The sequence below is a fragment of the Apodemus sylvaticus genome, chromosome 19 (genome assembly GCF_947179515.1).
Source record: "Apodemus sylvaticus chromosome 19, mApoSyl1.1, whole genome shotgun sequence".
In the NCBI taxonomy this organism is placed as follows: Eukaryota; Metazoa; Chordata; class Mammalia; order Rodentia; family Muridae; genus Apodemus; species Apodemus sylvaticus.
Genome location: NC_067490.1, coordinates 58,904,262 through 58,916,457, shown reverse-complemented (window position 1 = coordinate 58,916,457; position 12,196 = coordinate 58,904,262). Strand labels below are relative to the sequence as shown.

The following is a 12,196-nucleotide window of genomic DNA, read 5'->3' as shown; positions in this document are numbered from 1 at the left end:
ACTGTGGCATCAAGCCTTCCCAGGACCAAGGACCTCTTCTCCCTCTGATGTCCAACAAGGCCATCCTCTGCTGCCTATATTTCTGGAGCCCATAGGCCCTTCCATGTGAACTTTTGGTTGATGGTTTAGTCCCTGGGAATTCTGGGGGTATTGGGTAGAGCTCATATTGTTGTTCCTTCTATGGCACTGCAAACTCCTTCAGCTCCTTGGGTCATTTCTCTAGCTCCTCCATTGGGGACCCTGTGCTCAGTTCAATGGCTGACTGAAAGTGTATCCCTCTATGTTTGTTATGCACTAGCAGAGCCTCCCAGGTGACAGCTATATTTGGCTCTAGTCAGCAAGTACTTGTGGGCATCCACAATAGTGTCTGGGTTTTTGTAACTGTATATGGGATGGAACCCTTGGTGGAGCAGTCTCTAAATGGTCTTTCCCTCAGATTATGAAACAATCTGGAAATCAATTTCGCAGTACCTCAGAAAATTGGGCATAATACTACAAGAGGATCCTGCTATATCACTCCTGGCCATATACCCAGAAGATTCCCCGGCATGCAATAAAGATCCATGGTCCATTATGTTCATAGCAGCCTTATTTATAATAGGCAGAAGCTGGAAAGAACCCAGATGCCCCTCAACAGAGGAATGGAAATGGAAAATGTGGTATATTTATACAATGGAATACTATTCAGCTATTAAAAACAATGAATTCATGAAATTCTTAGGCAAATGGGTGAAACTGAAAAATATCATCCTGAGTGAGGTAACCCAATCACAAAAGAACACACATGGTATGCACTCACTGATAAGTGGATATTTGCCCAGAAGCTTTGAATACCCAAGACACATTTCACATATCAAATGATGCCCAAGAAGGAGGAAGAAAAAAGAATGGATACTTTGGTCCTTCTTAGAAGGGGGAACAAAATACCCACAGGAGGAGATACAAGGACCATAGCAAATTAATATCCCCCATTAATTTTTAAAAATCACCAAGGGTTTGCAACTAACCTCTTCTGATCCATACCTTTTGTAGCTGAATTTTGTTGACTTATTTTATAATCCAAATAGTTAATAGAACCTCCTCCCTGTCATTTTTCAGGAGCAATATGTAACTCCTGGCATGGTTTAATTCTTTGTGTGTCCTTAAATATTTTCTCTAAAGTATATATGTCAGAATCAGCCAGCAAAAACATCACCCATGATAAATAATTAATTGGGGAAATGGCCTGTGAATTATTTCTAGTGGTTTTTGTACAAAATACTGGTATGAGGTTGGGCTGGTCAACATTCCCTGTGGCAGAAAATTACACTGGTATTGTTTTGCAAGTTGAGCACTATTATGAGTAGGCACTATGAAAGCAAACCTTTCCCTATCTTGCTCACGCAAGTGGATAGTAAAAAAGGTAATCCTTTCAATCAGCTATTATCACAGACTAAGTCTTAGGTAATAAGGTAAAGAAAGTCCAGGCTATAATTGACCTACTGTTGGATTACTCTCTGCACTGCTCTTAAATCTTTTGACTTTCTACATTTTCCTGATTTCTTTCTCTTTCTCTCTCTCTCTCTCTATCTCTCTGTCTCTTCCCCCTCTCCCTCTCTTCTTTCTTTCTTTCTTTTTATAAAAAATACAGGGAATTCCATGGGCTGGTAGACTCTTCTATGTGTTGAGTCTCCAGCTGCTCTTTTATTACCTGCTCAGGTGCTTGTAATTTTTCCTTAGTTATGGATGATAGATATACCCACACAGGCTTGTCGGTAGACCATTTTAACAGTAGAGACATTGGTATTTCAGCAGTGCGCTTCTCCCTATAAGTTTGGAAACTCAATGTCAGTTATGTCCTGTGTTTGGATAATTGGCACAGCCTGGGTTTGCTTTTGATGACATATATCACTATCTTCACCAAGAGAATTTACCATTTCACCTTTATTTTTTCTTTGTTTGTTCTTTTTTATTGAATATTTTATGCATTTACATTTTATATGTTATACCCTTTCCCACTTTCCCCTTTGGAATCTCTGTCACACCTCAGCCCTCCCCCTGTTTCTATGAGAAGGGTTCCCCTTCTTTCCACCGACTCCCACCTCACCACCCTGGCATTCCCCAATTCCCAAACCTTGGGGAATCAAGCCTTTACAGGACCAAAGGCTTCTCCTCCTATTGATGCCAGACAATGCCATCCTTCACTACATATGTAGCTGGAGCTCTGGGACCCTCCATGTGTACTCTTTGGTTGGTGGCTTATTCCCACGGAGCTCTGAGGGTTCTGGTTGGTTGATATTGTTGTTCTTCCTTTGGGGTTGCAAACCCCTTCAGTTCCTTCATTCCTTTCTCTAATTCCTCCATTTGGAGCCCTGTGCTAAGACCAATCCTCCTCTGTATTTTTCAGGCTCTGGTAGAGCCTTTCGGAAGACAGCTATAACAGGCTTCTGTCAGCAAGCACTTCTTAGCATCCACAATAGTGTCTGGGTTTGGAGTCTGTAGATGGGATGGATCCCCAGGTGGGGCAGTCTCTGGATGGCCTTTCCTTCAGTCTCTGCTCTACACTTTGTCCCCATATTTCCTTTAGACAGGAGCAATTCTGGGTTAAGAATTTGGAGATCAGTGGGTGGCTCCTCCCCCAACAGGAGCCTTGCCTAGCCTCTGGATATGGTCTCTACATATCCCTCCCCTTTGTTGGGCATTTCAGCTAATCTCATCCTTTTGGGTCCTGGGAGTCTCTTGCTTTCCTGGCATCTGGGACTTGCTTGTGGCTATCCCCACTTCCCCATCTCCCATTATCACATACTTCTGTTCAAATTCCTGACCCTCTATATATCATCCCTGTCTCCTTTAATACCTAATCATCTCCCCTCCACACCCTTTCCTCTCAAGTCCCTACCACCCTCTACCTCCTGTACCATTTCACCCTTTATTTCATCATGGACTATCTCTGAAATGGCAGGAATGTTAATTCAAGTAAACCACTGCTATAGAAGATCCTTTCCCCATAAAATTTATGAATATATCAGCCACATAAGGCATTAACTTTCCTATTTGACCATGCAGTTGCATACATTTAACAAATCTCAGACTTTGTTTATCTAAGATAACTTTTCAATTCCTAGAATCCATGTATAAACCTTCTGAAGTGGCCATTCTGAATTTCAATCATTTTGCAAAATGATAGTTACATCAGCTCTCATATCTCCCAAATTTTCTATTTCAATGCCATGTACTTGTAATTTTACTTTTGGCCTCTGATCATTAATAACATTGCCAGATCACACATTTTCTAGTACATCTAAACCATTCTATCATTTCAACATGAATGGACTTACCCTTGATTCAAAGAAACATTTTCAGATGAGCAATCATATCACCTGCATTAAATTGCATCTCTCTTTTTACATAAGCTATACTTTTAATTTCTCCTCTGAAATCTTTGTCTATAATTCCTGAACATACAATGAGTCCTTGAGGAAGTCAATCCACTCCTTCCTAAGATCATAACTCCAGTAGTTATTTCATAACATTGAATTTTGGGGTATACAATAAGATGTTTAGCTGTGGCCAAGTTCAGAGCTCTGCTCCCTGTGATAGCCTGAATTATATTTCCAATGTTAAGTGGAGGCTTTTTGGTCTCCTTGTTACACTGAAATGGCTTATTATTTTTGCTGTGGGGCCTCGAGCCATGCCCCTAAGGACATTTCCTGACAATAAGAAATTACCTTGAATATCTCTTTTGGACCTATACTTATTGGTCCAATGGCAACACTGCCATATTACCTTGCAAACCCCTGGAAACCTACTCATTCTTTGTGGTTTATATTTAGAAAAACTATTGCTTGTAGGGATGTCTTACTTGCAATTTTGTTGCAAATTACCTTATTTCCCACAATTAAAGCAACAGGTATTTTGATATCTGAGACCTCTAACTATAACTTGACCTATTGTATTAGCATGGTATATTATAGAAACAATATCAGTTTATCCCTTATCTAATCATCCATAGGCAGTACTGGATGCTTTAATGGTTTAATAAATGGTTTACATTTGGTATTAGATTTTTCACACACCATACTTCTATTAACACCTGCTTTGTATCAGGATCTGATTTGGCTTTGTTCACAGCTGAAAATAATCTTTATAAAAATATCAAAGAAGGGCTATCCATAATGCTGTGTAATAGGTATAAATGTGGTAACTTTTCCCCCGGGGTCCTTAACTTTGCCCCGAACTCTTAAAATTATTAAGTGATATTGTTCTATAGTAGAATCATCAAATTAAATTTGTCCTTGTATATCAGAGTACCACCGTTCATCCAGCAACTGGTCTTTTCTTATATTCATCCCCCTCAGTCTACTTCACTGTTCAATATTTGTGGCCCCTTTTCTCTACTGTGTTATCCATTGCAGTTGGGGAACAGTTTCTAGTATGACTTATCAATCCCTTCCAGTACTGGGGAATAATTCTATTTTGGGTAGCTCAGTTATTTAGAATTTGTTTTAGATAAATCAAGTGCATCTTGCATGAAACCATGGGCTCTTTAAATAGCCTTAGATCTATCATTTCTCTAGGACATCATCCTATTTTGTAATAAGCTTGTTCCACACCAATAGCAGACATATCCTCTTTAACTACTGGAGAAGCTGATAATAATCGCATAACCTCATGCATCCCCTGCTCTAACTCTGGTGGTAAAGTTGGTTTAAATTTGAGCCTTTCTCTCAAAACTGCTAATTCATCACACCGTCCTCTCAATTTTTCAGCTTTTCTCTGAACCCACCTCCCTCCTGTCCAATTCTATTTCCTCTTTTCTTCTGTAGGAAGCTCCCATTCTCTTGCTCACTAGGGCTGAGCCTTTTTGTTCTCTTTCCAGTGTTCTTTGTCTCACAAGTGCTTCCATCTCCACCTGCAATCTTTTTAGTTGCACAGACAAGTCTGCAACTCTTTCAGAAAAGAGACCAGAGTGACCACCTTTTTCCCCATTTCAGCAACTTATCATTTCTTAAGCACTTCCGTTTCCATCTACAATTTTTCAAGTATGCAGCCATTCTTCCAACATTTTTTTGAAACAGAGTGTAGGAAGAAGAAAAGCTGTACAGAGCCATATTGGGACAGTCATGCACTTGGTCGGAGTTTGACTTTGGTCAAGGATAATCCCTGGCTTCGGGCAGGAATCTGCCTTTAGGACATAATAGGGAAGTAGGTTAAAGCAGGAATTTTTATCCTAGGGTGGAGAAGCTCAGTGAAGGTTAAGTTCGTGGTTCCTCCAGGTCTAGGAATTCCTGAATTAAACAGGTGACCCACCCAGCTGCCAGAGCAGTCAAGACGAGGACCTCCAAGAGAAGCTAGACAACTTCCACCGGAACTCAGCCCAGAGTCTGGGGGGAAGGGTTTGCCCAAACTGTTAAAAGGTCTGGCGCCATTAAAGTTTCCGGTCTCGATCAGTAAAACATTGTCCTGGACCTTATTTCTTTTCGCACCTTCCCTATTCATCCCTCAGCTTCTGTTCCAGCTACCCACTTCGTAATAGCTGCAGGCAGCTATGGAATCCAACAAAAAGCAAGCAAACAAACAAGCAAAAAAAAAAAAAACCCAAAGAAACAAAAACAATAAAACAAAAATCCTCTTGGGTTCAAAGCTAGGATATCCCAGTGGTTGCAGCCACAATAAATTTTTTGCTGGCATCCTGAAAAGCAGTCCATTTCTTCATCACATGCCATTTGCTATATGGCTTTTGGAACCAAACTTCCCTATTTATCCTTACTTTTATGCACCATTTGTAGCTCATCTTGCTATTTTGTGGGTTTTTTTTTCCTTGCTGACGCTTTATCCCCTCGGGTTTCACTCCTAAAACTAAAGAAGAGAGAAAGACGAGTAGAAGGAGAGGGGAATTAGGAAAATCCCTGAATCTAATTTTTTTCCTTGTGTTTCTTCTTTGAGCATAGCTAGTAATGGGCTGCAAACAACCTCCCTAAGTGAACAATAATCACCAGGCCTACCTCTTGGGGCCCTAAGATTTACATCCTTTCTGAAAGTTTCCTAGAATTCAAATGTCATACAATCACAGAAACTGTCTTTAGCTGGCAAAACTATGACTTGGATGGAGTTCAAGACAAATCATAATCAGCTGCTGTGGTCAGTCCAAAGTAGCCCTATATCTCTACACTTGGTATTAAAACAAAACCACATTCTTGTAATATTTCTTTTTAAAAAAAAATCCAAAATTCCAAAATTGTCACTACAAAATTTCAACACAATTCTTTATAAACCTTAAAAGGACAATATTCAATTTCATATGAAAAACAAAAAACATGATTTAAAGATAACTAAACAATCCTGAAGAATAAAAGAACTTCCAGGGGTATCACTATCACTAATTTCATGCTGTCCTACAGAGATATATCAAAACTGAATGTTGTCGGCATTTAATAAAAAAAAGATGTTGTCAATGGTATTCAATTGAAGACCAAACAAAGATCCACATACCTACAGACACCTGATTTTTTTTTTTATAAAGAATCCAGAAATGCACAATGGAAAAAAGAAAGCACTTTCAGCATGGAGAAGAGTGCAAATACATCCATATTTATCACCCTGCACAAAACCCAAGTCCAAATGGATCAAAGATCTCAGCTTAAAACCAGACACACAACACAATTAAAGAGAAAGATGGTGGGGGGCGGGGAGGGGCAGGGGGCACAGATCGCGCATGCGCCACAGTGCCAGCACGCTCCGGGGATAGAGCAGGGCCAGAGTTGTTGGCTGTGGTGGTTCCCCTCGCACTACCGCTGCCCCCACCATCGGCTACCATCCAGCAGGAGTTTGAGGAACTGGATACTCAGTGGCGCTGGCAGCCGTTATACTTGGAAATTCAAAATGAATCCAATGACTATCCTCATAGAGTGGCCAAGTTTCCAGAAAACAGAAATCGAAACAGATACAGAGATGTAAGCCCATGGCACACTTCCTAACACATGCTGTCACTTCTGGCTCACGGTGTGGCAGCAAAAGACCAAAGCAGTTGCCATTCTAAACTGAACTGTAGAAAAAGAATTGGTTAAATGTGCCCAGTACTGGCCAACGGATGGCCGAGAGATGATGTTTAAGGAAACAGTATTCAGTGTGAAGCTCTTATATGAATATGTAAAATCATGTTATACAGTACATCTACTACAGTTAGAAAATATCAATAGTGGTGAAACCAGAACCATATCCCACTTTCATTTTACCACCTGGCCAGATTTTGGAGTTCCGGAGTCACCAGCTTCATCCCTAAATTTCTTGTTTAGAGAATCTGGTTCCTTGAGCTCCAATCACAGCCCTGCAGTGATCCATTGCAGTGCGGGCATCCGGCATTCTGGCACCTTCTCCCTCGGGGACACCTGCCTTGTTCTGATGGAAAAAGGAGAGGATGTTAATGTGGAACAATTATTACTGAACATGAGAAAGTATCGAATTGGACTTATTCAGACAACAGACCAGCTCAGATTCTCCTACATGGCCATAATAGAAGGAGCAAAGTACACAAAAGGAGATTCAAATATACAGAACTGGTGGAAAGAACTTTCTAAAGAAGATTATCTCCTATTTGTGATCATTCACAAAACAGAACAATGACTGAGAAATACAATGAGAAGAGAATACGTTCAGAAGATGAAAAGTTAACAGGACTTCCTTCTAACGTGCAAGATACTGTGGAAGAGAGCAGTGAGAACATTCTACGGAAATGCATTCGAGAGAATAGATAGAAAGGCTATGATGGCTCAGAAGGTGCAGCAGATGAAACAGAGGCTAAATGAAACTGAACGAAAAAGAAAAAGGTAAGCCGGGTGGTGGTGGCGCACACCTGTAATCCCAGCACTCTGGGAGCCAGAGGTAGGCAGATTTCTTGAGTTTGAGGCCAGCCTAGTCTACAGAATGAGTTCCAGCCAGGGTTATACAGAGAAACCCTGTCTCGAATAAAACCAAATCCAAAAAAAAAAAAAAAAACAAAACAAAACAAAAAAAAACAAAACAAAAAAAAAAACAAAAAAACAAAAAAACAAAAAAACAAAAAAAAAGAAAGAAAAAAGAAAAAAAATATTGGCAACCTATTCTCACTAAAATGGGGTTTGTGTCAGTCATTTTGGTTGGCGCTTTGGTTGGCTGGGCACTGCTTTTTCAATAAAATGTTCTAAAAATTAAGTTTTACCCAGCACCTTTCTGCACTAGTAGCAGACAGTGGTGCATTAATTTCAAGGGTTTGTTAGTAGATGCCTCATACCCCAGAAACATTGTGGTAGAGTAGACATCAACCAGATAAGGGGTATTCACACTCACAAGCCCAGCATCTCAGGACTCAGCACTGCAGGCTCCTCTGAGACCCAAACTGTCAATGGCTCAAAATAAAGACAAGCATGCTTGTTAAAAACTGTTACATCTTACAGCTGTGTTCACACCAGTATATTGAGAAATCCTTTATCACAAGGATTGGCTTTTGGAGGTCTTGTGGATTTTAACCAGCACTTGATATAAGCAATAAACATTGTGGGTTTTTTCTACATTCTTAATGGAAAGAAAATATCCTTTAAACAATGTATGTAATGTGTAATTTACTGTTGAAATGGGCATTACAACTTTATATCCATAACTATTTTAGGGTAAATATATTTTATAAGTACCTATTTAATCTTACTTTTGTAGTTAAATGTACTTTTTGAAGGTTCAATTTGAAAGTCGGTTACCATAGAAAAATAAATTGTGTGTTGACTCAGTTGTTAAAAAAAAGAAAGAGAGAAAGATGGGAATAACCTAGAATACATTGGCACAGGTGTTCTGGAAAGAACACCAATAGCTCAGGCACTAAATTCAACAGTTAATAAATGGGACCTCACAAAACTGAAAAGTTTCTGTAAATTAAATGACACAGAAGTGACAACTCATACTGGTGGAGCAAGGGGAGCTCCTCCATTGGTGATGGGAATGCAAATCTCATGACTATGGAAATCAATATAGCAGTTTCTCATAAAATTGGGGACTGACATACTTCAAGATCCCAGATATACCAAAAGATAATCCATCCTTACACAGGATACTTGCTCACTTTTGTTCACAGAGGCTTTATTCACAATAGCCAGAAATTGGACACACACTTGGTATTTCTCCACCCAAGAATTCGTTTAAAAAAATATTTTGTATTTCCACAATGGAGTATTATTCAGGTATTAGAAAAATATATCAGAATTTTGCAGGCAAATAGATGGAATTATAAGAAAACTAAATGACAGAACACAGACCCAGAAAGACAAATCAGATATATACTCACTTAGAAATGGATATTAAATGTTAAATATAAGATAATTAAGCAATAATACACAGACACAGAGATATTCTATAAAAGGACTGGCTTGTGGGAGCACTAGGATCTCACTGGGAAGGGGAAATAAAATTGTTTTTGTGGGTAGACTTGGGGTGGTTGGTGATGGGAATAGGATGGATCAAGTGGGTGAGGCCATATACCTATGGAAGAATCAAACACAATTGACAAAAAATAATTCTTAATGATATTATGTTATTCTCATAGATTGAAGCATACAGAAAGGCTTCCTCTGACAGCTGATGGGATTCATCACAGAGACCCACAGCCAAACATTAGACAGAGCTCAGAAAACCATGTAGAATAGGGACAGGAAGGATTGTAACTTTCAGAGGGGTCAAGAACACAAGACAACAGCCTACAGAACGACCTAAGCATAGCTCATATAGGCTCATAGAGTCTGAAGTGGAAATCATGGAACCTGCATGAGTTTGTGTGAGTTTTTGTTAGGACATTTGCCAGTTTGGGGTGTCTTAAAATAAAAAGAAGGAGCAAGAGATGGCTCAGTGATCAGAATGCTTGCTATTTTTCTAAGGACCTGAGGTAACATTTTAGCACTCAGATTATTCTGTAATTTCAGGCTCAGGGAATTCAAACTTCTTTTCTGACACCTTCAAGAACCTGTACTCTCATGGCATGTATTCAGACAGATGTATTCACACAAATAAAATAAATATTTTATGTTTTAAAGTAAATAAAAACAGGCCTGTGTTGTAGTTCAAAAAGTGTTTAATTTGTAGTTTGCTCTGTTTTAAACTCCCAGGACATTCTGAAGTAAATAGAAACAGTAGAAAGGTATGAAGCAATGCTTAGTGTTTAATTTACTAGTATTGTAGTTCTTCATTACAAATCAACTGTATCATATTTCTTAAGAAAATGACTACCAAAATAATTTAACTACCACATTGTACTTCAATCACCACTTTGAAGAAATAGATGGTCTAATCAATACCTAATGAATGAAGCTAACATTTCACCCCAATCCAAATGAAGCTATTCTTGATTTTGTGGAGGCCAACCTCAAGGTTTTTGAGTTAAGATGGCTCTGCCTTTTCAAGTAAAGAAACAGAAACTCATATGCCAGCATCTTTAGTTATCTTTGTGGAAATCCAAGTCTTCCACCACAGTCTTATCACTGCTTCTTTTACTTCCTTGTTCTTCAATGTATAAATGAGAGGGTTAAGAGTTGGAGTTATTACAGTGTAGAAAAGAGTGAGAAACTTGCCCCATTCATGAGCATAGTGAGTCTTAGGTTGAAGATAGACACCTGTGACAGTACCATAGAACAGGGAAACTACAAGAAGGTGAGAAGTACAGGTGCCAAATGCTTTTCTCTGCCCTGCAGGTGACTTTATTTTCAGCACAGATTTCACAATAGCACCATAGGAGGAAAGAATGATGGCCAAGGGTAACACTAGGAGGATAACACTGGATATGGACATCTGCACTTCATTGTAGGTAGTATCTGCACTGGAGAGCTGAATCAGTGCTGGAACTTCACACACAATGTCATCTACTACCCTCTGAGAGCAAAAGGGCAACTTGAGGGTAGCAGTGGATTGGATCAGAGACTGAACCAACCCAGAACCCCAAGCAAGGACAGCCAGCTGCAGACAGACTTTAGGGTGCATGACAGTTACGTATCTCAGAGGATGGCACACTGCCACATAGCGGTCCACAGCCATGACAACAAGAAGGACACATTCAGTAGCACCAAGCCACAGGAAGATGTAGAGCTGAGTGGCACAGCCACTATAGGTGATAGTTTTCTTTGGACTTCTCAAATTAACCAACATCTGAGGAACACAGCTGCTTGTGAAACAAATATCTAATAAGGAAAGGTTGGAAAGGAAGAAGTACATTGGGATCTGCAGTTTTGGGTCCTTCGAGGAAACAAAAATTATGATTGTATTTCCAGTAAGAGTCAAACAATAAAAGACCAAAATTACCCCAAAAAGTACCTTCTCTAAACATGGCTTGTCAGAGAAGCCACGGAGGATGAAATTGCCATGGGTGTCATTGCAAACTGTGCCCATGCTCTCTGGTAAAATTGCTTCTTGAGGAGATGACATGAAAGCAGTTGCTCAAAAGTCTGTGAAGATCGTAGTTAGCAGGAACCAAGGCTGTGCAGCTTGTTTGATTCCTTTTTACTTAAGAGTATGATGGTAACCTGTAATATTTATGGGAAAATTCTTGAATGAGTGAAGTAGTTTAATATTTGAATTTTGCCACTCATTCTTTTCCTTTTTCTGATGCTTATTATCTATTTATAGCTCTGCAAGGTAAACTGTGTAAAATACACTAATTTTTTAATAAAACCACATTGCAAAATATAAATATGTTGCATATTTGTTATTTAAGATTTAGCATTTACTACACTAACTGGATATACAGATTGTTCAATGCTTATCATCCTTTTTACTTTCTCTTGCTCTTTTTATTTCTGTGCATCTCCTTTCATCAAGCTATTGTCTTCTGCTTTCAATTTTTGCTCTATCTTTCAATTTCTGATTTTGAATCATCACTTAGGCATTTTTATGCTGTATGATTTTGTGAATGGATTAATCTTCTGCTTCTTATGTTTCTAATTGTCTTAGGGCAAAAATAAACCTTAAAATAAATGAACTCACTCCTACTCCAAGTAAATTCTAAGTGTTTATTATATAAATAGACACACCTTTATTTAATGTGTTTTTCTTCTAATGAAGAATAACACTTGATCATTCATATAAGAATTCCACATTCTCTATGTGGGGACAAGTTTAACACTGGAATGGTAATGCCTAAATTTTATTTATTTATTTTTAATTATTTTTATTAGATATTTTCTTTATTTACATTTCAAATGCTATCCCC

The 12,196-nt window shown here is 38.9% G+C and overlaps 1 protein-coding gene and 1 pseudogene across 1 annotated transcript; one reads left to right on the top strand and one right to left on the bottom strand.

Moving 5' to 3' along the window:
• Nucleotides 1-641: 641 nt before the first annotated feature.
• LOC127669707 (tyrosine-protein phosphatase non-receptor type 2-like) lies at nucleotides 642-8,152 on the top strand (annotated as a pseudogene).
• A 2,261-nt stretch (nucleotides 8,153-10,413) lies between these two features.
• Nucleotides 10,414-11,376, bottom strand: LOC127669292 (olfactory receptor 2H2-like). The gene has a single exon (XM_052163130.1). The coding sequence runs from the start codon at nucleotides 11,374-11,376 to the stop codon at nucleotides 10,414-10,416; it is 963 nt and encodes a 320-aa protein (XP_052019090.1).
• Nucleotides 11,377-12,196: the final 820 nt, after the last annotated feature.